The sequence below is a fragment of the Pollicipes pollicipes genome, unplaced genomic scaffold (genome assembly GCF_011947565.3).
Source record: "Pollicipes pollicipes isolate AB1234 unplaced genomic scaffold, Ppol_2.1 Scaffold_5724;HRSCAF=6776_pilon_pilon_pilon, whole genome shotgun sequence".
Lineage (NCBI taxonomy): Eukaryota > Metazoa > Arthropoda > Thecostraca > Pollicipedomorpha > Pollicipedidae > Pollicipes > Pollicipes pollicipes.
Window position 1 is genome coordinate 26,378,912 of NW_023596746.1, and position 27,199 is coordinate 26,406,110.

At 57.4% G+C, this 27,199-nt stretch overlaps 1 protein-coding gene across 1 annotated transcript; it reads left to right on the forward strand.

The window, feature by feature from the left end:
- The first annotated feature begins 631 nt into the window (after positions 1-631).
- On the forward strand, positions 632-27,199 carry LOC119102879 (C-myc promoter-binding protein). The gene is made up of 36 exons (XM_037226329.1): positions 632-688; positions 4,037-4,325; positions 5,067-5,163; positions 5,831-6,023; positions 6,612-6,732; positions 7,163-7,335; positions 7,783-8,015; positions 8,553-8,823; positions 9,403-9,578; positions 9,981-10,095; positions 10,541-10,626; positions 11,268-11,371; positions 11,618-11,763; positions 12,095-12,205; positions 12,670-12,711; positions 12,763-12,890; positions 13,317-13,437; positions 13,807-14,003; positions 14,349-14,452; positions 14,874-14,951; positions 15,516-15,653; positions 15,967-16,171; positions 16,627-16,701; positions 16,759-17,038; positions 17,337-17,461; positions 18,551-18,676; positions 19,694-19,837; positions 22,984-23,105; positions 23,447-23,615; positions 23,977-24,092; positions 24,425-24,573; positions 25,096-25,260; positions 25,675-25,769; positions 26,253-26,422; positions 26,755-26,798; positions 27,149-27,199. The coding sequence occupies exons 2-36, from the start codon at positions 4,118-4,120 to the stop codon at positions 27,197-27,199; spliced, it is 4,878 nt and encodes a 1,625-aa protein (XP_037082224.1). The 5' UTR covers positions 632-688; positions 4,037-4,117.

Sequence of the window (27,199 nt, forward strand, 5' to 3'; positions counted from 1 at the left end):
GAGCGTATATGTTCAAAACTACGTTACTTATTTGTTCTCACTTCTTGACTTTGGCTGAACGTTGGAAATATTCCAGGCGAACATAGATTGGCTACGCTTTTACAAATGTTTGGCCCATTTTGATATAGGTAGGACTCCTACAATCTACGTCCACGGGGTCCTCAATGTCTGTAGAACCCAAATCAGAATCCGACAAAAATTCTGAGTTCTATCGGTTTAGAAAAAGCTCAATTAACTATTGTAAAATGACAAGCATTGGAGCTTCCTTCTATGCAGCCGTTTCACATCTGATTTCTTCAGTTTGTTGTCTTCGAACTTCAAATGAATTGATCTCGCAGTAGCTTCTGGCCTCTGTCCCAGTTCTAGAAGACAGGAATTATGATAAACCAAAGAAAACCGTGTACCTATTTAACAAGTGGGCTACAACCATCGCTTTTTTAGTACGAGCCTTTGTCGATTAGAAGGCCTTTTCTCAATGCTGTGCCCAGCCCTTCTCGTCCCTGGAAGCATTCCAGCCTTTTCTGATGACGTCATTAATCAGCTGCTTTGTGACGCATGCAAGCCATTAAAGCCATCAACCCTGCGCTGCCTGTAACCGCGACAAATTCGCCGCTGCATTCGCTGCGTGGTAGGGGTGGTGGGTATGTGTGTCGTTTGTTTGGACTACGGAAATTTGGTTTTCGCAAAGGTAATGTAGCATTGATAGAGATACCCAAGTAATCACAGCAACATGCTATAAATTTCTCATCGGGTCACGAACTTCACCTTTTTCTGCACATTATTTGACGCTCACAACTTCGGATTGTAATTGGCTCTGAGATGCCACCCAGCCCATATTATGTCACTCCCATCCCGGACAACCAGTTTGCGAAACACCGATGCCGTAATTTTTGCTGAATAAACTCAGGCCGCTGACAGAGTGGCTTGTATGAAATGACTCAGTTATAGAATTCTGGCATGCGCACCCACCTGGCTCACACAGTCCTTACAGTGTTTCAGAATTTCACACTAAGTTGCAAAATGGTGACCTTGACACAATCCTTATAGACAACGCCATATAGCACAAGTTAACACCAAACCTTTTTGGTTCCATTGTGCAAGGACTTCAAATGAAACAATAACTTGGCATACTTTGGTATTCAGGAAGATCTGATCCTGTAAATAGTGATCTCTGGCTTGTTCTAAGAACTAATATTGGAGAACTGCCTTTTAGGCACTGTGTGCCTGGTGGAGCCATATATCAACTCTTTGATATAATTGGATTGGATGATTTTGCATGATATGCACATATTGTTTGCCATGATTGGCAGTAACTGGCTGAAAAAGTTTCTGCCAGTCAGTTTTGGGTGGTTAAAAAATTATGGCAAGCCAGAATGCAACAAAGTGTGTTCATTGTAACTCTAAGATAACAAGACAAACTGTGTGCTTAACATTGCTGATGTTAGTATCATATTTCTGTTAGATGTTATTCAGCAGATGCATGAAATGGACTGCTCTTTACATCATTCAAGTCTGGGAATTCTGTAGTGTAGCTAGCCTGGTAGGTGACAGGTGGTCTATTTATGCTTATTTATGCTATCCTGTAGTATGCTAACATGAAATATATACTTGTTATAAGTCCCTGAAATCGATTTCTTGGAAAGCTGATGCATTTTACAAAAGCTATACCAATGTGTGTTAACTGTTGTGATGTGGGATGTCCATATAATAATGCAAATATAGTTTGTAGCATTTTCAAATGCCACATATTGATTTTGTCCCAGACAAAAGTACATAATGCAATGATATGATTGCAAGGCAAGCTCCAAAACATGTTCTAAACTGGGCCTAAAGACAGGTAGCCAAGCAGGCCCAGCTTGCATGCAGGGCTCGGACAGATTTATGTGCTATAAATGTTAACAAAAGTTTATTTGCACTATGTTATGCATCTCAGTAGCTGGAAAATGATAAGGTCCTGCCTCTTGGCAGTATTGCATTAAAACTGATTGTCAGAAACAGTGCATGGCCAGTGGTTGCAGGGTGTGGTTGCTGATGCTACTCTCTATATTCTTTGCTATGAGCTCATTATTTTTTAATAGAAACACTGCACATGTTTTGTGTTGCCAACCCAAGTTTAGATAACTCTGTCTCCCTTAGCTTGATATGTTCTTTTTGAAGTTAATATGTGATAACTACATCTTTAACTAAGCCTCTTATGTGAGGGCCTCCTATCAACTTCTCTCATATGCAGTGGCGCATGCATCCACATTAATAATGTAAACAAATGCTATTTCACCAATCACATTAATTATCTAAAAGGGCATTGTTTATCAAAATAGGGATACCCTGGACAGCACCGGGTATGCACAACGTTTAGCACATCTGCATCATAATGAGAAAGCGTGAAACTTACTGGGCAAACATAGAGTGGTTGTTGAACTGCATGCCATGTGCACCGTAGATTACAGTGCTGCTGTGTCTGTTCCACACTGTAGATTACAGTGCTGCTGTGTCTGTTCCACACCATAGATTACAGTGCTGCTGTGTCTGTTCCACACTGTAGATTACAGTGCTGCTGTGTCTGTTCCACACTGTAGATTACAGTGCTGCTGTGTCTGTTCCACACTGTAGATTACAGTGCTGCTGTGTCTGTTCCACACCGTAGATTACAGTGCTGCTGTGTCTGTTCCACACCGTAGATTACAGTGCTGCTGTGTCTGTTCCACACTGTAGATTACAGTGCTGCTGTGTCGGTTCCACACCGTAGATTACAGTGCTGCTGTGTCTGTTCCACACCGTAGATTACAGTGCTGCTGTGTCTGTTCCACACCGTAGATTACAGTGCTGCTGTGTCTGTTCCACACTGTAGATTACAGTGCTGCTGTGTCTGTTCCACACTGTAGATTACAGTGCTGCTGTGTCTGTTCCACACCGTAGATTACAGTGCTGCTGTGTCTGTTCCACACCGTAGATTACAGTGCTGCTGTGTCTGTTCCACACTGTAGATTACAGTGCTGCTGTGTCGGTTCCACACCGTAGATTACAGTGCTGCTGTGTCTGTTCCACACCGTAGATTACAGTGCTGCTGTGTCTGTTCCACACCGTAGATTACAGTGCTGCTGTGTCTGTTCCACACTGTAGATTACAGTGCTGCTGTGTCTGTTCCACACTAGATTACAGTGCTGCTGTGTCGGTTCCACACCGTAGATTACAGTGCTGCTGTGTCTGTTCCACACCGTAGATTACAGTGCTGCTGTGTCTGTTCCACACTGTAGATTACAGTGCTGCTGTGTCGGTTCCACACTGACTGCTCACGTTATTGATTTGAGGTAGAGTTCTATGGCATTCACAAAGGCCTATGAAGGACATGTATTTTGGTAACAAGGCAGTACTTTTGACCGTGTTCCACATGGATGAAATGCCATTTGTATTATGTTTTCATGCATCCATGATTCTTGTGGTTGTCTGCCCAGTGGCCACTAGTAATCTGCCTGACTTAACTCTGTCCTTGACTTGGCAAGGCTTTTTAATGTAATCATTTGCACCCAGGCTCAATGAAAGTATGGATGGTCCTGTAGTCAGCTCGCATCCCACATGGAGTCAGGCACAAGTCTTCACTTAATTCCTTGCCACCACAAAGACACCTCCTGAAGATCGTCAGACAAAATGCAAAAGTTCTTGAAATTGGCAAGAACTGTGCCAGCACCACTGGGGCTGGAACTTATTGATACTAACTGAGCTGAGACTTGCTAGCAACTGGCACTGAAATAATAGTTTGGCCAACCTTACTTAGTCTTCATGGTGATTGATTGCCATTGGTTTTGATCAGAACAACTTCAGTTTTTACAAAATGAGTAGAAACCTTACTTTCAGTTGTGTTGCAGTGGCAACACTTCTGGGTGAAGTCTGAGCAGATCATATGCCACTATTTTGTACAATTGGTGGTTTTGTGTGGCAACCCCAAGTGTGTTGCAAATATCATGGAATATTTTGAGACAAATGCTGTGCACCCTCGGTTCTTCCCTCTCTGTGACTGACGCCAGCCTGGCTTCAGCAGCTGATCACGGCGCCGGACCTGTGGCGATGAGCTGCCGGCTACGCTGACGACGGCGCAGCTGACGGCCGCGGTAACGCCGCCATGGAGTCGCACCCTAGCGACCGCCAGGTCGCCGACTACTTCGTCCACTGCGGCCTGCCCTGGAAGCTGGAGGAGCTGGACGCGCCGCTGGAGGACTTCCCCATCAAGCCGTCCCACAACTACGCCCCCATCACGGACGTCACCGTCATCTTCCCGGCCGAGGAGCCCGTGCCGTCCGGCTTCCGGTGCATCGAGAAAACGCCGACGGGTGAGGATCGGCCGCGGGCTGGTGCTGTGGGCGGGGCCGTCGGCGCGGCGGACAAACGGCTGATGTGAGAGAGGTCGCTGGCGCATGGCACAGCGTGCGTCATACAGCCGTCGTCCGGTCAAGCCGTGCGTCAGACGCCAGCGGCGGGTCAGGGTAACGTGTGGGCTGTTTCAGCTGATGTTTTCGCGGTGTGTATCATAGTGTACAAGCTGGGGCTAACGGCAGAGATTAGGGATGAATGGTGTGGGTTTTGCTCCGCCATTGTCCGTTGCAAGCAGGACCGGGAGGTGCAACAGTGCGTTCATGTTGAACATTGCCGTGAGTTCGCGCTTATGACCAGAGCCAGTATTATGACTGGGAGAAAATGGGCGTCCGCATAAACCGTCGCTGCTGCTGAACGGGGAGAAAGAATGCACGCTGCTTATGTAACTGTGGGTCAGATGGAGGAGTGCAAAATATAATTCTACAGATGGTCTATCATATCTGCCTTTACAAGATTATATTCAGCTGTTTTGGTTTTAATGGTAAAAATTGCCACAACATACTTTTGCGTGTAAGGTGTAAGCTTTTGGTTGTAAATGATCTGATTTGGTAGCTTCGGATTTGCTTGACGTGACTTGATTTGTCGGTCCGCCACAATCACCACATTGCATAATGGATTATGTACCATTCCGTTAATATCTGGAGGGCGGTCATTCGGCCAGGATGTGTCGTGACGTTTCTGTCTGCCACTGCCGGCAGGTTTGTCGGCGGACCTGAATCATGGCAGCATTCGCAGCCCGGAGGTGCTGCTTTGTTATAAACGGGGCTGGGACAAACCGCCGCTGGTGGATATCGGGTAAGAGAGTCTCCCGTTACACTAACTTCGTCATGTAACCGATAGATCGCGCCCCCAACCGCAATATAGCCAATCGATATTGCAAATCGGTGGCGTATGTGGCGTTCAGACCACCTCTTTGTGTGGTAACGTTGACCGTTACGGACGAAGATGCAGTCATGCGGAAGCAACTCGCTTGGTGATGGCTGCGGCTCGAGGAGTGATGGAGTTTCAAGTCGTCAAACACTAATCTTGACCATCCCACAAAGGCTGTAATGGCGGAATGCTCGTAACTTCTGTGAATATCGTGTCGTTCCGTCTTTTTCACTGTGATCTGGGCCTCCGTCACCAAAGTGCCCCTGAAAATGCGCCACCTTTTACCCGACGACGGCCTGGTGTACCGCGTCAAGACCGCAGCGTGCCCTCCGCCCCGTAGGGTGCTGTACGACGGCAAGGAGTACGTGATGCCCCACTCGGAGATGGTGGAGCCTCCATCTGACGGCATCCCTCCGCCCCGCAGGGTGCTGTACGACGGCAAGGAATACGTGATGCCCCACTCGGAGATGGTGGAGCCTCCATCTGACGGCACCCCTCCGCCCCGCAGGGTGCTGTACGACGGCAAGGAGTACGTGATGCCCCACTCGGAGATGGTGGAGCCTCCATCTGACGGCATCCCTCCGCCCCGCAGGGTGCTGTACGACGGCAAGGAGTACGTGATGCCCGACTCGCAGGTGGTGGAGTTCACGCCGGCCGGCCGCATCGCCAATGTGAACAACAGCACGGCGCGCACGTACATCACGTACCGGCGCGCGTCCGACTCGTCACCCTGCAACGAGCTGGTGGTCACCGACATCTGCGTGATCGTGCTCACCAAGGATGAGGTGAGCCGGCCGGGGCTCGGCGGCGGCGTGCGCCCGCCGCCCGGGCAGAGGGCCGGGGTTATGGCGGGAGGCGGTCAGTCTCCGGGAATGTCAGCTGGGTCACTGTAGGGATCAGCAACATGTTCTTTTTGCTGGGAGTAATACTCGTCATGTCGAACGTGACGTGAAGTGGGAGTACGCCTGATCTGTTTGCTGAGAGGTAGCGCGTGACGCGGAGCACCCTGGTCTTCGGTGGTTTGGTGCCCGGGGTGTGCACGCACGCCAGCAGTTGCGACAGGGGCCTTCAATGCCAGATGAATTGCTGCTGAAGGTCTAGTGCCAGGTAGAGGCCTGCTGGCTATAGTTTTTCAGCAACGAGGGAATCGCACCACGTGCATTGATGTGTTGGCTGTCACAGTACAACATACAGCCAATAATATGGCTTAGCAAGAGCCTACTGGAAAATACTGCAGAGAGTTCGTCATAAGTAGCGTGATGATTTTGCCTTCTGTTGGGTTACGCATCATGATTGTCATGAAAGTATTTGGGACTAGCAGGTTTCGGTCGCAGCTAGTTTCAGATTGCCCTGACTGTTCAACATTATTCCAGGTGCCCCCACACACATACTGCATCATCCCGAAAACGCTGAACAAGGGCATGGTCGGCTCTGACGTGTACATCTGCTACAAAAAGTCGATGCGACAACCGACGAAGGTCGTCTACAAACCTGGTAAGGGTAGCCTCCAATCACGCTGTAAACGGGGCATGTGGGATGGGAAGGTTGGGTCTATGGTACTTTAGATCGCGCCGCCGGTTAACGACTGCTGCTGAAATTTTCAATTTAGCGACGGTTTCCGACGTGAGTGGGTCGCATTTCACGGCGTGTCTGCCATTGCGCAATGCGTGCCCCTACTAGCAGAGCTGGTAATCCAGTTCACTTTCCCTGTTCTCGAGCTATGCGCGTGATAAGTATCTCACCGTGTGTCGCTTTCGGCCCCTCCACCTCCCACCCGCACCCTACAATGTCGTCACCAGTCTTGTTGGCGTCTGCTGTCAGCCCCCGTGTCACGCTCCTTTTATGCCCCGCCGTCGTCTGAGCGTCGTCTCGGCTGTTTCCGCGCCTGATCCGGATCGGTGCCGTGCCGCCTGCCGGCCGGCAGGTCTGCTGAGCAGGTTCCCGCTGGAGGACCGGCCGTACTTCCCGCTGCCCGAGTCGGTGCCGCTCTTCTGCCTGCCGATGGGCGCCACCGTCGAATGCTGGCCCGCCCAGGCAGCCACACCCAAGCCTGTCTTCTCCACCTTCGTGTTCACCGTGGCTGAGGGAGCTGAGAAGGTGGGCTCGCGCAGCACGGCGGCCGGCGCGGTCGCGGCACGGCCTTGGTGGGAACACAGGACACGGACGCTGTGGCGTGCTACACGGAGCCGTGGTGTTTCACTCTCCCGCATATCGTCTCAGCATAGGCACTTGTTGACCGCTTCTGTTTTTGGCTGCGGTGTTTGTTGTTTGTCGCCGGCATTGCAGTGGTTTATTTGGGTCTAGTCTGCGTAGTGTTGTCATTGAGCTGCGCGGACCGTTTGTGTCGTCATTCCGCCGTCCCTGCCCTCGACCTATCTCTACCGCTCGTCTTTCCAGTCCCCTACGACACCACTCCTGTAATTTATACTACCGCGTAGTCGTCATACCTTAACCTGTTTTTCCGTTAACGCAGGATGTTGTTTTCATGCGCCATTTGTCTCTCGGCCACCCCTACCTTCGAGCTTTACCGTCGCTCACCGGCAGGTGTACGGCAGCTCCATCACGTTCTACGAGCGGTTCCCGGAGGACCGGCTGACGGAGCAGCAGCGGCTCCAGCTGGGCATCGACACGCACCACCCGTCCGAGATCTCGGTCAACACCAACAAGTCGATCGGCGTGCTGTCGCACTGGCCGCTGTTCGACACGTTCGAGAAGTTCCTGCAGTTCCTGCACCAGACGGCCATCTCGGGCCGCGCCACGGCCGTGCCGCTGGAGAGGTGTGTTAGCCGCCGCCCTGCTCGGTGACCGGGCCCGCCGCCGGCAGCTCGGGGACCGGGCTGACTGACGGGGTCAGGCTGGGGACGGCCGGCCCGCAGCTAACACTGGCTGCTGAGAAGGCCGTGATTTAGCCCGGAGAGCGAGGCAGAAAACATCTGTCCAAGAGATTGCCAGCTCGTGTCTAGAAAGTGTTTTTTTTATAAGTGCAGCGGTTACAGCAGAGCAATAACGCTGTCTTCGATTTCGTAACTTGTGCTAACGCACGTAACAGTAGTAAAACAATGATGTGCGGCCAATCACGCGCTGCGCTTAGAGTCTTATGGAGCTGTTTTATGCTTTTCCGGTGGATTTTTGTAAGGTCATTTTCACTATTTTGACACGCTGAAACCGTATCGTAGTGTTTTGGGTGCGCCGACGGCAGGGGTCTTTCTGCCCCCACATGTGTGAATACTGTCGACCGTCACCACCTGCGCGTCACCCCCCACACGAGCGCCGCCGGCTGCCGCCCGTGCCCGCTGACGCCGCCCCTCCCGCAGGTACATCAGCCACATGCTGCTGGAGGTGCCGTTCCCGTCAGTGGCGCGGCCGTACGTGCACGTGCAGCTGGACGGCGGGGCGCCCATGGTGGTGGCGCAGCCGCACTCGTCGCCGCTGCCCAAGAGCGGCGCCAGCTTCTGCAAGCTGCTCAAGAATCTGGGCCCCGACAACAGCCTGCTGGTGCTGCTGTTCTCGCTCACCGAGCAGAAGCTGCTGCTGCACAGCCTGCGGCCGGACGTGCTCACGCGCGTGGCCGAGGCCGTCTCCTTGGTGAGCACCTGCCGCGCCGGGCGGGGATATTTTGGGGCGGGGGAAGGGCAATGCTAGCTGACGCGCTGGTAAGGTGGGGACCGCGTGGGCTAGAACCTCGTGCCCACTGGGGGCGACGGTACGGAATGTGTTATTGGTCTTCACGTAGCATACATGTATCTGTGTGTGCAGCAATGTCGTATAACGTGGGCAGGCGTGCCGTGGTGTTTCCACATTTTAAGACGTCATAAAGCTGACGGGTTGCACGTTCGCCACCGTTCATTGTCAGCAGCAGTGACTAAATATTCAAACGTTTTTGAAGGTTAGGTCCCTCTGGTTTCATTCGCGTGGCGTTCGCACGTTATCGTCATGATATGGTCGTCTGCAGTGTCGTTACTTTGGCATGGTCAGTCAGTGGCGGCACATGTCCAGCGCCTTGCGGCGTGCGGCGTCGGGGGGGGGGGGGGGGGGGGGGGCGCCGCACGCTGACCGGGCTCCGTCGCTCGGCAGATGATCTTCCCGTGCGTCTGGCAATGTCCGTACATGCCGCTGTGTCCTCTGGGGCCCGCCGCACGCTGACCGGGCTCCGTCGCTCGGCAGATGATCTTCCCGTGCGTCTGGCAATGTCCGTACATCCCGCTGTGTCCGCTGGGGCTGGCCGACATCCTGTCGGCGCCGCTGCCCTTCCTGGTGGGCCTCGACAGCCGCTACTTCGACATGTACGACCCGCCGCCGGAGGTCACCTGCGTGGACCTCGACACCAACACCATCTTCATGTGAGCGAGCGCGGCGGGCAGCGGCATCATGGTACCAGGTCGCTGCGCGCGCTAACGGCGCCCTGGTGCGATGGGAAGGGGTAGATGCTGCTAGGCTTTGGCTTGGCTGTATGGTGTGGACTTGCCGATTGCTGTTGGAGTGGGTTTATTTGTTATCAGTGTAAAATTAATAGGCAAAGTAAATATGAAAGTTGCGTATTCATTAGCAGCGTTCGAAATAAGTGCGCTTTTAGAACAAACATTAAAAAATGCGAACATACTTGCTCTATAAAACGGGATCCAACTTGCCTGACATCTAGTTACCGTTGCATTTGCCGGGAGTTGCGAAATAAGTGGCATACCCTTGGATAATCGCATGGTTGCATAGGACTGTGTGGTTGATAGTGCACGCTCTGTCTCCAGCGCCGAGGAGAAGCGACACCTGGTGACGAAACTGCTGCCCAGAAAGGCCTGCAAGCAGCTGCGGCACTCCCTGGAGGCCGTGTTCGACAGACTCTACTCCATGTCCAGGAAACGGGTCAGCTCGCGGCGTCTGCAATTATACGGTGTCAAATTTTGTCCAACATGGCCACATGACAGATCCCCGCTGTGTACGCCCATTCGTTAACGGGCTTCCGGATTTAATCGTAGAAAGCGGCAGATTCCGGACCAAAAGAAACAACATGAGCCCCTGAAGTCCAGGGCACTCGAAATAGCGTCACTTGTGAGGCCTGCCTTGGGCCATATCGGGAAATGCTGCAGATTGAAACACTGCAGCAACAAAGTGAGCAAGAGGGACTGTTGAGATCGCAGTTTCTTGGCTTTGTGAGTTCTTATGCTGATAACACGCTCCTATCAATGGACCAAACAGCATTAATGGCAAACGGTGGTATCAAAGTATCGAGGGAGTCGGCAGTCTTCGCTGTTCGAAAGTGGGTCCGAATATATTTGCATTAGTCAGATATATTTGCATCTTCTTGCAGGTGAAGGGTGGCAGCCCAGAGATGGACCTGAAGGTGCAGATGATGGAGCACCAGCTGGAGATCGAGATCCAGGAGGCCTTCCTTAGGTCAGCCCGACGCCGTGGCCTACTTTGTCACAAACGATCTAGCTGTATTTTTTTTAAAAATTGTGTTGTTTACTTTACACGTGGCACATAGCATATACATTTGACAAACACTGCATGATCATTACAAAACCAATGCTATGCAATCATTACAAATGGGCGCACCAACAATCTAGTTTAATGGGAGTCCGCTGCAATTCTTTAACCCTTTCTTTCACATTGTTCTACAAGGATAAAAAGAAGTCTCAACAGCCATCTCAGACTATACAAAAAGCCCGTACAAAATACAGCTAGATGGCTGTCTTAGATCGAGGTGTATTTTATACGACCTGTAACTTTCGCTCCTATGGGCATCTTTTTGGTACCAATCGCGGGCCTGCGGTATGCTAGTTCATAGAGGTATAACTAACGTGCCAGTACAGGGGTTTCGCGTAGAAAATCTGCCGTCGAGCGCAATCTCAGTATGAGGGTCGTCAGACTATCAATCGACGTATGGGGGTACTATTCCCAGTTGCTACTCTTCCGCGCCCTGCAGCGTGGTATCCGCGTCGGAGTCCGTGGGATAGCGTGCCGGTGACTAGTTCGTCGAGTCTGACGCCAGTCGCTGCGGTGATGACAGCCGCAGTCGCGTGCCCTTGCCGCAGGTTCATGGCGAGTATCCTGCGCGGCTACCAGGCGTTCCTGAAGCCCATCAAGTCCAAGCCGACCATGGGCACCACGGACCCGAGCTCGCTCTTCGACCTGCAAGGTGAGCGCCGGTGGAACGGCGGCCGGCCGCGGGCTCGCGCTCTCCACCCGCTCACCGAGGCCGGCTCCAACCGTGCAAACGGCTTGATGTCGTGAAAGCCCGCCTCCGTGACGCTATTTTGTAAATATGCAGATGAATTACAGATTCGGCCGTCGCTGAAGTGATATTGGGTGTTCTGTCAGCTGTCATGCATGTGGCGTAAACGTGGATGTGTCCACCGAGCTCGTCATGCGTGGTGCATTTCAGGGTTCCTGAAGTCGCGAGACAAGGCGCACCACCAGTTCTACCAGATGATGATGACGACGCAGTCGTTCATCCGGTTCATCGAGGAACGCAGCTTCGTCTCTGACAAGGACGCCTACCTGGTGTTCTTCGACGAGTGTTTGGCCAAGGTATGCTCGCACACGTGCGGACGACAGATCACGCCGCAGTGTTGCTGCAGCTCTCTCCCCTTCTCCGCCACTTATAATCAACCGCAAGCGTTCCCCTGTCTAAGCTGGTAAACTTTTCACCGCTGTCTGTGTTAAGTTTTGACACACTCCACTGACTAACTAACCGACCTCCGCACCCCACGCGCTGGAGGATCCGTTGACAGTGTCCGCCAAACACGCGTGTCTGTGACGCCCCACCCATGCCGGAGTTCGCCCGCCGCCGTCTCTGCGCACGTGAGCGCCGCTCGCCGGGCTCCGGGCGCCGCCGCTGACGCCGGCCGTCTGGCGGCAGGACCTGGACTCGCCCGACTGCCGCCTGCTGGAGCCGGACAACCCGCAGAGCGAGCGCACCGTGTTCGTGCCGCCGCCGGAGCCGTTCGAGGGGCGGCAGTTCGTCTACCACGTGAGTGGCGCACGGAGGGTCGCGCCTGCGGACCGGGGAGGAGGCGGTGCACGGGCTCGCAGAAGGGCTGTGTCTGCCAGCTGTCTCACGGCGTTTGTCGGACGCGGAACTGTGTCGAGGTGTCTCCCGGTTATCGCGTATGACCATCATCACTGATGGCTATTGGAACGCCTGAACGGGCCTGCTGTTGCCTCTCCAGTGGCTATTTAGGGTTCTCTTCAACGCTGAAAATGTGGCAACGAAGCTGTTTAGTAAAATAGGGTCACATAGCAGCAAATCCCTCATGTTGCCAGCGTCCATCTGTATGAGTGTTTGTTCAGGCTACCGTCCTCATGTGGTGTGTCGATGTTTTCACAGCGCTCCCCCGCTCTATATGTGGGGACGGGACGGCCGATAGCGTGCCTTCTGCGCCATCTCCCCACACCTCGGGGCGGCCTTGACCCCCTCCCCCGCCCCGTCTGCAGGAGTTCGGTGAGCTGCACCGGGAGCTGTTCCTGGCGGCGGCTGTGCCTCAGCCGACGCCGCCGCGGCCCCGGTCGGCCGTGGCGGCCGCGGCGCCGGGCGCCGCGCCCTCGCCCCTGGTGCGGCGCACCAAACACGAGGTCATGTCGGCCCGCAAGCAGGCGCTGAAGCAGGCCGAGACGCCTGTCCTCTGGGCTCGCTACCTGGTCGGCACGTGCTTCAGGTGGGTGCTGCAGGTCGGCGCTCAGGGGCGCGGGCCGAGCTGGCAGGGACGCCGCGGTGACGGGCGGGCTGGGTGGGGCAGGCCGCTCGGCGGGGCCGGGCCGCGCAGACGGATCGGCTTCGTGTCGGAGTGGATAATGGCGCGCATACGGTGACACATGCGCGGTACGACAACGAGGCGGCCGATGCGGAGCAGTGACCGCTCAGTTGGACATTGAGTCATACCCTGGAGCATGTTTGCCGGTGTGAAGAACAGGCGCGCGTTTCAGTTCTGGCTGACGCCACTTATAGTGTGGTGTCGCGGCGATGTGTGGTGGCAGCACCGCAGCACCGAGTGTACAGGGGTGGAGGCAACGCCGCGGAAAGGGACGCCGGCGTATGGATGCAATCCGCTGGTTGATCGACGGTGGTGTCCGCTTTGCGACAGTCTGTGGTTCGTCCACCTGCCCAGCTACGTGGAGGCCTGCGACGACCGGAAGACAGCCATGGATCAGGCCTTTCAGATCATGGTCGTCATGCAGAAAATACTCCAGCAGAGTGTGGATGAGGTGAGTGGAGTGGCTTGCTGGCATGGGAAACGTGTGGTGGGGTTCGTTATGCGATTATTTGCCTTGCCTCGGAATGGGTTGAACTGTTTTGTCGGATGAATGGAAGTGGAATCAGGCATGAATTGGGTCCAGCCCGTCAATTGCGCCGTCTGGTCAGTTATTAATGTGGTTAAGACTGATGTTATTGTACAGGTTGTGACTTGCTGAAAGCATTCTGCACGCACATTTGTCAGAGCTGCAAACAAACGGTGTAATGGCATCTTGCGTTGTCCACAATTAGGTCTGTTGTTCAGGGCCACGTCGTCACACGAGTGTGGCTGGTACGTCATCAGTACGTACGGGCGATAATTCAGCCCTGTGCGCCCCCAGGTCTGCTACCGCGTGATGATGCAGCTGTGCGGTCAGCACTCGCTGCCCGTGCTGGCCGTCAAGGTGCTGTACAAGATGAAGCAGCTGGGCATCCACCCGAACGCGCTGACGTACGGCTACTACAACAAGGCGGTGCTGGAGTCGGAGTGGCCCACCGACACGCTGGCCATGGGCCGTCTGCTCTGGAGCAAACTCAGGTGCGCCGTGCCGCTCCGCCCCCTCGTGCCCTCGTGCTGCTCGTAGCAGCGGGGTAATGCCCCATCTGGGCCGGAACGGCGGACGCCACATTGGTAAAACGGCAGGTAAAACGTTGAAAAGACGTGGGCATAAAGCCAAACTTGGCGATGTCATTTGAACGCCGGCTGATTCGCTGGCATCCCGTGCAGTAGCGTGGGCTACGACTTTGTCTCGTCGTAGTCGGAGGCGTCTTGCGGCGAATGTCATCTGTGAGCAGTGCTCGTAAGTCCGTCACCCATCAGCTGAGATCCGTGTCGTGTGACGCGCGACTGCTGACCCGTGACCCGAGGTCGGTGGCACCGCAGGAATGTGGTGCTGGCGGCGGCCGAGTTCCGCGCCGGTCCGCGGCGGAGCGACAAGAAGAGCTCTCTGGCCGGCGGAGACCCGGGGGCCTCCAGCCAGTCACTTGGTCAGTGTCGGGCGCGGTCCCGCGTGCAGTACGAGGCCGACTGTGAGGTCGACCCGTCGGTCAGTTCTGCAGTACGGTGTGCTCTGTCTGGGCTTCTCTGCATCTCTTGTGTGCCGTTTGCGGATGCTCTATAGCTGGCTGGGTCCTGGTTACATTTACTGAGTTTACCTTTGCCCTGCTTCAACCCTCTTGTGTTGCCCGGTTTCAAAGGTGTGTTCGGTCTGACCACCCCCCCCCCCCTCGCAGACCTGTAGTTTGTCCAGCCCAGTCCGTCCCCCGATATATACCCGGCCTCGCCCCGCCCTGGTGCGCCCCGGTCAGCCCCCGACCTATACCCGGCCTCGGCTCCGCCCCTCCCCGGCACCCCCCGGCCAGGCCGCCACCCTCTCCCTGACCTGCGTCCGTGTCGGGCCGGTTTCAGACGCGGACCGTGTGTCGTGCTCGTCGGGCGGCAGCGGCCGGTCATTGGGCTCCCTCAGCCGGCCGGACGGCCGGACAGGTGAGCCCCGCCCCTCCCCCGCCCCGTGACCACACGGTCCGGCCGTGTCGAGCCGACCTCGGCCTGGTCGCGCGCACAGCTGGTCCGCCCTGCAGTCGGGCCCTCGGGCCCAGCACGACCGGCGGGTGGAGGCCACAGGAGCTGGTGTAGTCGCACCGGCGTCTTGCATCGCATGTTTGAATCTCGGAGCGGGCGCTGTCTCGGCGGGAGTGACGCTGAGCATGCGGTGTGTCCTATCAGATGTTCTGAATGTGTGCTTCTTTGGCAGTCACCTGCGAGTAGATGCTGAAGAAGGGCGATTAAATTTGAAAGCTTGCAGTGATTCCCAGCAATTTCGTGATTCTGTGGTTTGCTGTTTACTATCATTTGCATTTGCTTTTTGTCATTTGCACTTTCACTTTGTCATGTCACACCTGCTATTCGCACACAGCGGGCTGATGCGTGCAGCTACCAGACAGACGCGTTCACGACAGAGTATAGGTCTGAAGGTTGACGAGGAGAGCAAACACAGCCAGCCCCTGCACGGTGCAGGCCGGCCCTGACCTCTGCCCGCCTCCGCGGCAGGGCGGCCGCCGGTGGCGCGCACGCTCAACTTCGGCCGGCTGGACTTCTCCGAGTCGGACCACTTCCGCTCCCGCGTGGGCAGCATCGTCAAGAGCTCGGCCGGCGTCCGGCTGCCCGGACAGCCGCAGGCGGCCAATTGTGAGTGCCGCCCGTCACCTGCGGCCGAGCCGGGCGCGGCGCGCCGCCCGCTCGTGGCACTCCAACAGGAGGGCGCCCAGTGACGGGGAGGGGTACCCAGGGCGGGGAGGGGCGCCCAGTGACGGGGAGGGGTACCCAGCGGCGGGGAGAGTGCCCAACTGCTGGGAGGAGTACTTTGTGCTTCAGGGCCGCAGGCTTCAGGCGTCGGCCAGTCACGTGCCGTTGTACCGATGGCGTGCGAGGGAGGGCTGAGCGGCTGAGCCCACTTGGCCTGACCTAACCTGACCTGACCTGGCTTGACCCCGGCGCGCAGACGACAGTTCGGCCGGTGTTCTGATGGTGGCCTGTCCGGAGGCGGCCGTGCTGAGCGGGCCGGCGAGCGGCGGCAGCGGCGGCGGTGGCGGCGCCGGCGCGGCAGCCGGGCCACGCCACCTGCTCGACTCGCCGCATCAGGAGGAGCTGCGCGCCCGGCACCTCAGCAACGACACGCCCCAGCACCAGCAGATATCGCTGCTCAGGTCAATACCAGCGCTGAACGCCGACGTCGATGTCTGGGCGCAGATCCGGGGCATGACACGGGCCGGTCTTTAAACGGCGTTCGAGCCAGCGGCTTGGTCTGTGGGAACTGCATTTCCCCGAAGTAATTTAACATCATTTCGCATGCAAGCCATGCGGCAGTGTGCGCGAGCACCGGCTGGCGGCCCGATCTGAGGTCTCTTGAAGGTCAAGTCGATGCAGGCCGATCGTGCCATTCAAACCGGTCATGTTAAATCATATTGCATGACTTGGGTGCCGTCTCATGCCCTGTAACGGGAGCCGAGAGCTGCCGTGATCATCGCAACACTAGTTCGTACTGAAAGGTACGCATGTGACGTATTCTGGAACCTCCACTGTCGCCAACGTTCCCTGCCGTCACCAGGCCAGTGTTCGCCGCCACGCTCCGTCATAACCTGCCAACGCGACCACCTCGCAGGTCGACCAGCTTCGCCGACGACGACCAGATCCTGGCGTGCCTGCGCGAGCCGCGGACCGACGAGCTGGCGGCGGCGCTGGCGGCCGACGCCGCTGCCAGCGCCGCCGCCGCCGACCGGCGCCGCTCGGCCAGCCAGGACATCAGCCTGGAGGAGCGCGTCAACGCCTACTACGCCGGCGAGCGCTGCGAGAGCCGCGACAGCCGCGAGCGCAGCGTCGACACGCGCAGCGTCGACAGCCTGGAGCTGGCGGCCGAGGCGGTCGGCGGCGGCCTGCAGGCGCGCACGCCCGTCACCGAGAACGACCCGCTGGGCGCGCTGGGCGCCGGCGACAGCCCGCCGTCGTCGGGCCGGCTGTCGGCCGCGCTCTCGGCCACCTCCAGCCAGCCCAGCCGCAAGGCCAGCCTGTTCAAGGTGCGCCCCTGCGGTGGGGGGCCGGGCGGGCCGCTTGGGAGCTGGTGGAGGACGGTGCTTTGGGCAGTCGTGGGTCTGCTGAGTCTTTCCAGTGTTCCACATCAAGAGCAGTGGCTGCGTGGTGCGGGAAGTGCCAGGTGGCTTTTTGAAATTCCCGCGAGGTTCTAGAGCTGTCTTATTTGAGCTTACTGACACGACAGAGCGAAATTTTAGTTTACGTTACGGGCGCTACAGTGTGATCTTAGCTGAACCAAATAAGACGTTCACATGTTTCACTGACGCGGCCTTTTCCCCACAGGCCGAGCCGTTTGCCGACGGCTTCGACCGGCCGGGCGGCAGCGATGCCAGCCCGTCTTTCGGCAAAAACGGCAAGGCGTCGAGTCCGGCGAGCAGCGCTGTGACCGGCTTCCGGCTTCCGTTCAGGTGAGCCGCGCCACGTTCGTCGCCGGAGCGGCGCGCGCATGTCACGCCCTTGTCGCACGTCGAACTGCTAGAGCGCGCTTCAGTAGCTCGTGCTCGGTTGTCTTGCCTGCCTCGTCTCTCGCTTGCCGTCGGCTAGTTTTCGAGTGGTCGCACGCCGGCGTGTGCTCAGTGGTCGAGTGGTCGCACGTCGGCGCTCCCCCGTGCCCGCGTTCGCGTGGTGGCGGCCTGGGCCGGAGCCCGCGGCGTCCGCCCTCCGGGCGGACGGCCCCAGCCGTGCTGCCGCGGCCGCGTGTGGACCGCTCCCGGCTGCCCGTGCCACGCGGTCGCGAGAGCGCGGGCCGTCGCCGCCGGCTCGGACGTGTGCATGGACAGTCGTACAGGACAGACACGCACCGGACGGACGCCCGCTGTCGCGCGGCCCGGCGCCGTCTCGCTGTGCCCCAGCCACTCCAGAAATGTTCGTCCGGCGCTCAGACAATAGTCATGTCGCGTCAAAAGACTCGGGATCGAGTGTATGCCCTTTTTGCATCCGGCTTTCATTTTGCCGCCTCCTTTGCGTGGGGGAAAGATGTTGACTCTTATGTTGACTCAGTGGCCCTTAAGCCACTGGGATAGGGTAAAAATCCCAGGACATTTCGACTGGCGATGGTCCTGAGCGGGTCTACCCGGCAGGGGGCCGCCATGCGGCGCGTGAAACCCTCTACGGTTCCACCCGGCGAAAGGGATTAAGGTGAAATTGTCTAATGAACCGAACAGGCAAGACTGGGGTGGTGGGTCCAGGGTACAGGCAACAAGCTTGGCACGTGCTTAAGTAAATTGAGCCCAAAAGATTCTACTGTAAATTACTAGACACATTTCGGAGAAAAGAAAAATAGTTCCCGCGGGCTGCCTGGGTTTCTCCCGGGCCTCTGGGCAGGCGCCGCGGCGGGCTGCGGCCGACTGGCGACGAGGCGAGCGGCAGCGGCCGTCGGCCCGGTGCCGTGTCTGGTGACCAGGCTGTCGTTAGCTGGCCGGGCCCCGCCGGCCGGCGCCCCCGCCGTGCGCCCGCCGCCGTCGGACGGCAGTCAGCGCCCCTGCGTCTTCTTGCAGCGCTAGTAGTAAGCTGGGCCTGGCCTCCAGCCTGGCCTCGCACAACCTGCGCCGGGCCGAGCGTAGGTTCCGAAAACATATCGATACCATCACGCCCGAGCTGGACGGACTGATGAAGAGCTACAGGTGAGCCGCGCCGACAGCTGCTGAGCTACAGGTGAGTCACGCCGACAGCTGCTGAGCTGCAGGTGAGCTGCGCCAACGGCTGCTGAGCTGCGGGTGAGCTGCGCCAACAGCTGCTGATTTACAGGTGAGCTGCGCCAATGGGTTGATGAGGGTGTATAAGTTGTAGACAGCATTCACGCGGGATGGGGTATGGGGTGTGGTGGCCGTGGCCGCTTGCTCAATTTTGGATAGGAAGATAAATATTTTCGTTGTTGCAAATCGCAAACGGCTACCGTTATTATGTAACTTGGCGACGCGTACCACAATTGTTTTAGTATTGTCTTTCTTACGGACTGACAAGAACCTCAACATAAGCCATTCGCTCTTTTGTATTTACAGGCGATCAAGATTGGGAGTTAGACGGGCGGATGAACTCTTGGAATTAGTTAAGCAGATGCCTGGCTCATTTTACGTGTATGGTCCGTTAAGCTCACCAGACGTCCGTTTAGCTCATGCTAGTAAAATACTAAAGCTAAGCTAACTAGTGAAGGTAAGGAAGGCTTATGAAAGCTTATGCCTATGAAAAGTCTAACCGGAGCGATCTGGGGAAGTGTGCTTCATAGAATGGTAAGAAGCGGTAGGTGAGCGGGCCGGACCGCTGCAAGTTCTAGATGAGTCGAATCAGCGTAATGTATGGACGGGAAGGTAAGGGTCTGTGCCTCATCAATTGGTGGTGATGTTGGGACCATTGTCTTGGAAATGAACAGCTGGCCAATTTTTTGCATGTTTGTGTGCACGCTTCCAACGCTGTTTTGCGTGATTTGCGATGGTAACTTTAGATGCATCAGCAGCATGGTTGTTGATTGACCCATTTTCGGCTGGTAAAACGGCTTACTGACAGCATCGACTGGCCTGACGCCGTGTCTGACACTGACCAGAGGTGTACTGTCGGGCCTGTCGGCCCAAAACTGTGGCCGGCCGTGCGCTGTCGTCCGCCGACCTCGCCCCAGCCGCGCCTGACGCCTCGCGCCGCCGCAGCCCGGCCAGCCTGAAGAACCACGAGCTGCTCAAGTCGGGCGTCAGCTCCATCCGGTCGGCGGCCACCTCCGTGTACCGCAAGCTGGACGAGCTCAAGGAGGTGATGTCCAGCCAGAGTCCTGCGCTCACCAAGACCATGAGCCTGTGAGTGTGGCGGCGCCCGCCGATGCTCGGTCGCTTGGCTGGCTGGCGGCCGCGGCGGGGAGGGTGAGGGGGGCGGGGGGGGGGGGGGGGTCCGGCACCCGTGACCGGTCCGGGACCGGGCTGAGGCGTATGGTGCTGGCGGGAGGGGATCGGTGGGACACCGTCAGACCGCTGTGGCCGCGTCTCCGCTCGTGCGCTGCGTCTCGTGCGCGTCGTCGGGCCGGCGCCGCCGCCTACGCGGGCCGCGAGACGCGATCGGCGCGGCCGGCCGACCTCTCGTGTACATAGCCGTGAGCGCCGCCGTCGTGCTAACCGCCGCCTGTTCTCTGTCTCTCCCGTCGGTCCGCAGTCTTGGCACTAGCATGCCCTCGAATTTCCACTATCCAGCGTACAGGTACAAGTGAGGCCCGACGGGCGGCATGTGCGTTGGTGTGCGCCCCTCTCCACCACCTCCACGGGGCTTCGCTCCTTCTCGTCTGTCTATCGACGCCCTCCCTCACGGCCGCATGCACAGGGCAGGTGGACATCTGACTGCCCCTCTGTTCACTGGCTGTGCGACTCTTGGGTAGACGTTGCTGTTGCCCTTCTCTCTGGCGCTGGTGTAGTGTTGTGTCGTGTCGTGTCGTACTCGGGGGCACGCACCGGCTGCAACCGACGTGTCCGTGTTGTCGCGTGCATCTCCTGGCGTGTCATGGGTGATGGTAGTTACACTTTTCAAGCAGCTTGGCGAATGACATTTCGTGCTGCCTTTGGGACGTGTGAAATTTTTCGTTGGATAGTACCCTGTTGTTGTGTGGCATCCTTGGTTAACAGTATTTTGAGTGTATGTGACCCAGTACTGTAGTCAATACTTTCCACGCTCAGCTGAACAAGGAAGTGTTTGGTGGTCTTGACGCGGAGTAGACCCACAGTAAGCACGAGGTTCAGTACTGTTTGTATTAAAACGAATAGTTCAGCTGCTTGGGGCGTGCCTAGCCTGCCTGTCTTGGAATGTTGGAAATGCTGTAGTGGACCCGTAATGTAGTCTCGCACGCTTACTTCTATGAACATATATATTACTCCTTCCCACGTGGCTGCTGGTAGACATTGCACCCAGAGGTCATTTGGCCCTCATGTGACGGGATCGTAATAGATCAATGTGATATCAGTGGTAGTTGGGGATTTAGGACGCGCTCAGCTGCTGAGGCTGTGTGGCGTGGCCTGTCTCTCACCCTGGCGGAAGGGCGTGCGCCGCGAGGAATCGATCATGATTCCTCCAATTTCCGATAAGCGCGGCTCAACCATTGCACCATCGGTACCCAACATTAAAATATATGATGCCATAATAATCGAGCAGGCGCTGATTTACCCAGGGGGGGGGGGGGGGGGCGCACTCCGGTGCTTCAATGCTGCGTAAATGAGAGACCCGCTGTGACGTCACTGCTGCCGGGTCGTGAAGCAGAAGATACAAACGAACTGTGGCAAGTGCTGAGCGCCCGTTGTCAGTGATTTATATATATATATATATATATATATATATATATATATATATATATATATGTGGAAACTCCTAACTTTTAACTGTTGTAACGGATCGAGCATTAGTATTGAATAATTTTAGCACATTTGCAACCAGGCACGGGGCTAAATTCAATTTCCGATATTTTTGGCTATGTCTGTTGACGTAAGGTTCTAGATTATATGCACGCATAATTCGAACCATGTGGGCCATTGTGATGCAACTCTGAAAATGAAAGATGGCTTATAGTGTATTTGTGCTTCTTGCCGTATTACGAATATTGAACGCTTGAAACCATCTAGCCCGGTTTGCCTGCCAGCAAAAGGGGTTGCATTAATGCTGGGCCTCAGTGGCGTCATTTCAGGTTTTTGTGCAACAGTTGAGACACTGGAAGCGGTCCGCTGTGCCTTGTTTACAGACTCGAGTTGACCGACGTGGCATTCGCATGCCAAGCCACAAATCGCATTGTTCGTAGAATGGGCGGGTTGGGGCCAGGCCGGGCTTGGCGTTTCATTCAGTGAGGTTGATGGACTTAAAGTTATGCATATTTCGTATGGTTGCTGCGTTGGCACTGCAAATATTTGTCACAGCGAACCCCGCCAGACGTCTAATGTGTATCATTCATGGCCCAGTTCGCCTCGGCCTCAACCTGCCGAACCCGATACCGTTTTCGAAAAGGGGTCAAACTGACACTCCCCGGTCGCTTGCTGGCCTACGTGAGGAGATCGAGAAGGGGTGACATTGACACTCCCCGATCGATCTCCGGGCAGCGCGGAGATCTCCCATCGACCTATCATGCCAGAGAAGGACGGGTCCGTGGTTAACGCTCGGGTGAGACGAACGTGGTTTACGCTTGACACACGAGGGCTCGTGCCTCTGCCAGTGCGACTGCCCGCCGTCTGGTCCGTCAAGTGGTGTTAGTTTTGTGTCGCTGCTGTGCCGGATCGTGATCCGGGCCCAGCGTCTCCTGGTCCGGACGCGGTCTCTTGTGATCCGGACCCACTATCTCGTGATCCGGACTCGGTTTCAACCGTGTGGTGCGACTTTTTCCGGGGAAGCAAATTGTACGATCACCGTGCTGATGTTCCAGTTTGCACGCATATGTCGTAGAATTTGTAGAGCACAACTTTTGAAGAAATTCAGTTCTCGTTCTTGAAACTGTATTAAGCCGGGATCCGAGGTTGCACACACGAGTATATGAACTTCCCAAAGAGCAACGGCTTGACGGACCGGGTCGCGCTGCTCAAGGTCAAGTTTTCCACCGTTGTAGCAGCGCTCGGTCTCATTCGTGTTTAACTTTGTGTCATGCCGGGTCGGGTGTATAGTTGATGCTCTCTCAGTTTACAAGTCGAGTACCGGGTACACTACAACTGATTTCTTCGAACCCCTTCATATTCGTGTTTTCTTGTTTGTTCCTCGGGGCTAAACTTCGATTATTGAAAGTGAACTGTCGCTTTTGAATGAGGGAAACGACCACGGAGGACAGACAACAAAGCCGCCACTCTTCGAAGAGCGACCAGGCCTCTTCGTCGGTGGGACGGTCAGGTGTCATGTTTCTAGACGGCTGAGTTTCCTGGCCGAGCCTGACTATGTGGTGCTTGATGGCTGACCCGACCTGACCTGGTCTGACTTGCTTGACCGGCTGCAGGACCAGCATCGGCGAGGACGACGTGCTGGACGACATGCGCCACGCCGGCTCGGCCGAGGTCATACCGGGCTTCTCGGAGACCTGGTGCGACGGCCTCTTCAACGAGACCCAGTCCAGCTCCGGTGAGTGGCCGCTCATCGGCGGCGGCCGAGCCAGGGAGCGGCCGCCGGCCGCCGGCCGGGCGCGTGTCTCCGCGTGTCTCCGCGCATCTCCGCTCTCCCCTGACGCCGCACTCCTCCGTGACTGTTCAGCCCAGCACATATCCGGGCGCTACGTTTGGCGCACAAGCTGGTCGTGACCCCCAGAGAGGGCCGACGGCGCTGAGCCGGCGCTGATGCTGACTGGCCAGAGCTGACCCTGGTGCTGCTGACCCTGCGGAGCTGACGACGGTGCTGATCCTCGCAGTGCTGGCGCTTTTCCCCTCTGACGTCGGACCTAACGCTGAGGTGCCGTGTGACGCCAGAGCTGACGCTGGTGGCGCCGCTGCCACCGCCGCTGCCGCCGCCGCTGGAGCCAGTGGCCGTAGAGCTGGCCCTGACCTCGTGCAGCCGCTGCTACAAGTGCCAGGCCACCGTCTACGACGAGGACATCATGGCGGGCTGGTCGGCGGAGGAGAGCAACCTCAACTCAAAGTGAGTCGGCGGCCGCGACGGCCGGGCCGGGCAGAGATGTTCACTCCGGATGGGGGAACGGGGCTCCGACTGGTGTTGGCTCCATGTAGCAGTTTGTAGCAGCCAGAGGACAGCATTCCGCAGTTTCACGTTGAACGAGATCCAGTTAAACAGGCATGTCCTCGTTGTTACCGTTTTCCGAAGGTCTGATAGCTTTTTTGTGACGTGCAGTTATTTCGTGTGTCGCTTTGTGTGTCGTTTGCTGAAGTGGAGTTTGTCTCTTTACTTTAGTCTCCGTGCCGTTTGCTGGGCCATCGGCCGCCTGTCGAGGAGGCGGCCACCGGTGTGGTCTGTGCGTGACGCGGCGGCTGCTGCCCGCCAGGTGTCCGTTCTGCCGGAAGCCGTTCGTGCCGCTGCTGACGGTCCACATCCGCGACTTCCGCAACCTCAGTCGGCAGCAGCGGACGGCCGAGCTGCACCTGCCCGGCGACCCCAGCGGTCAGTAGCCCTCTCGCCCCGTGCCGTGGCCGCAGTCAGCGCAGAGCACGGGCGGAGTCCCGGGCGCGGGGTCGGGCCGGCGAGCGTGGGGTGGGCGGCCCAGCTCTGCCGGTGCTGCTGTTGGTGTTCACCGCTGCCGGTCGGGCCGGCCAGCCAACCGACTGCGCCTTAATGCCGATCTGCGGGCAGTCCATGTGATAACATGAGGTCGGAGCCGGCGACCAGGAGACGGACTGAGCACGATCGCCGACCTGCCCGTTGTGGAGCTCTGGATCTGCGGTGCGAAGTGAATGCACGGGTGTACGCTCGCGTGATGCCGTGTCCTGGCGCAGCCGGGGCGCCGCTGGACCCCATCACGCTGCCGTACCTGAGCCCGCTGGTGCTCAGGAAGGAGGTGGAGAACGTGATGGACCACGACGGCCACGGCTGCCTCTCGGCGCCCGCCTTCGTTGACCAGCACCCCATCATCTACTGGAACCTGGTGCGTGTCCGACGCCAGACGTACAGCTGGCGGGTCGGAACGTCAGGGGGTCTCGAATCCGATGCCAGGGTTCTCACCGTGACAACACTAACAGTGTCGTGAAAACATCGGGAGGTTCTGGAGCCGTGCTGTCACGAGCCGCACCCCGCCGACCCGCGCCGTGCCCACCTGCCGTGACCTCTCGCTCTGGCCTAGCCGCGATGTTCTCGCTGTGGGGAGTGTTACATGATGCGGCATGTCTTGATAGATTGTGGCCACTTTGTCTGGGACGCTTGCGCTATTTTGGGCCAGGCTCCGTGCGCCAGACGCTCGCTAGCATCTTGAGAGATGACTCGAGTTTGGTTAAAGACGGCCAGATTCTAAATTTCTTGGAGACACGCAATTCCATGCCATAGATCTGATGTAACCTTGTCTCCTTACTGTTACCACTCATTTTTGAATAAGAGGTCAGCTGTGGGCGCCACGTGGCCGGGGTGTCCGGCACGCTCTGAAGCCCAAATCATCATCACCGCCCTGTCCCAGGTGTGGTACATGCAGCGGATCAGCGCCCCCTCGCACCTGCCGGGCCTCTGTCTGCGCTGCCGGCTGCTGCTGGACCGCGGCGCGCCGGCCGACGACTGGCGGGACGTCACCTGGACCAGCGTGCTCGTCCGCTGCCTCTGGGACAACCCCAAGCTGCACGACGAGGTGGGACGCCGGGTCGCAGAGTCCGGAAGGCGTGTGGCCAGCTGGACCCACGCTCTGTCGCACCAAACGGGCGCGCGTCCGTCAGGGGCTTCTCGTGCCAAAGGGCGCGTGGATGATGGCTGTAAGATCCGTTTTAATCGTGCTTTTCACCTTGATAACTTATACGGATGAACGGTGTCAAGTAACCGCACACGGTAATGCCGATGACACCTTAATTCGTCGTTAAACCATCCAAAATTTTAGAGTGCACAAACAGATGACTCTTAGAAATCTTGGTGTGAAACGGACGGGGTGTTCCCCCTTGCCAGCACCGGTCGGCGGAGCGTCGCGGGACGGCCGCTCTGTGAGCGGTCGGTGTGACGTGGCAGCCCGCCGCCGTCACGTGACGGTGACGTGTGCTGCGCTTGGCCTCAGATCGTGCAGCCGATGTACGTGCAGTGGAAGGAGAACCCGCTGCGCTCGCCGCTGTTCGACGCCCTCGTCACCGACGACGTCGCCGTCTCCAAGACGTGAGTCGTGGCGGGAGTTCTCGGCCGCTGGGTCGCCGCCAATCGGGCCCGCGAGCTGCGGTGGGGCAGAGCACGACGGTCGATCCGGGAATACAGACGGGCCTTTCCTGTGCCCGTTCTGTCTATATACATGAGTCTTAACGAGTACGGCATTGCGCACGTGTGTTTTTGCATACTATTATTTTGATGTCAAAGTCAGTATTAGTCCTGGGTTCCCGTTGGTGGCCATTAGATTACGTTTGATTTGCAAATTTCTAGATGCGTTTATATGTTCGCCGAATGCGTGCGTTGCACTTCGTCGTAGTGCGGCATGTCGACGCACACTGTCGTGCGAGCTGTGGCTCCCGCTCTCCCGAACTCAGCCCTCCCCGCTATCGTCTCTCGCGTCTGAAATGGTCCTGTTCTGGGCGGTCCTCCGCGCGACGGCCGCGCGCGCGCCGCCCACCCGTGCGCCCGGCTGACGCGCCGTCCGTCCGCCGTCAGCACGATGCAGGCGGTGCTCTCGTGCGTCCAGTGCACCACGCTGGACGCGGCGCTCAGCACGCTCAGCGCCAACATCGGCGCGCGCCGCATGCGCGACAAGCACTTCTCCACCTACCGGGACATCATGTTCCTGGCGTTCTCGGCGCTCGGCCGAGAGAACATCGACCTCAGTGAGTCGGGGCCGCTGCCGGCCCGCTCCTGACCGCCTCAGACCGTGCCATGTCGGCTTTTGGGCGTAGCATTGACCAGGATCGCTCGATGCCATGAAATAGTGTAAAGCAATGCCTTAATTGGTTGTGAATGGTGGATGATGGCGAGCTATCAAAGGCGTTATCTAGCCTTAACGTAATTTATGACCGTGTTTACGTTGCTTTAACCGCCTGTGACCGGCGGCTTTGTTTTGCGTCAGACGATACCGGAGCAGATGTCACGGCCTCCCCTGACTTGGAGCTGTGCCGCTGGGATCCCGCTTGTAACCGCGTCCCGCCTGCCCGTGTTGCAGCGCTGTACGACCGGGAGTACCGGCGCGCATACGAGGAAACTCACGTCGGCGGACCTGCAGCACCTCAACGAGGCAGACCGGCCGCCGGCCGTCGCCGCGCTCCTTTGTCGCCGCTCTCTTCCGCGAGCTCGAGGCGTGAGCTCCGGAGGCGTGAGCTCCCCTCAGCCGTGAGCTCCCGGAGGCGTGAGCTCCCCTCAGACGGGAGCTCACCTCGAGACATGTGCTCTCGCTCAAGAGCTCGCGCCTCGTGAGCCCGGGAAGTGAACCCTCGAGGTGTGGCCGCCCAGCTCTCGCCGGAGGCGCGGGGGCCTCCTGCGCTCACCCGAGACGTGAGCAGGCCGTCCGTCGGTGAGCGGCGAGCTGGGCGCGAGGCAGCGCCGTGATCTGGCCGCAGGACGAGGCCGTCCACCTGAGCGTGTTCGGCGCGTCGTTAGTGCGTAGTTAG

Excerpts from the sequence above, each read along its gene's own strand:
- LOC119102879 (XM_037226329.1), top strand. The coding sequence starts at position 4,118 with ATGGAGTCGCACCCTAGCGACCGCCAGGTCGCCGACTACTTCGTCCAC. Across the intron at positions 12,712-12,762 it reads AGCTGTTCCTGGCGGCGGCT|CCGGGCGCCGCGCCCTCGCC; the intron begins GTGCCTCAGCCG and ends GCGGCCGCGGCG. Across the intron at positions 12,891-13,316 it reads CTGGTCGGCACGTGCTTCAG|TCTGTGGTTCGTCCACCTGC; the intron begins GTGGGTGCTGCA and ends GCTTTGCGACAG.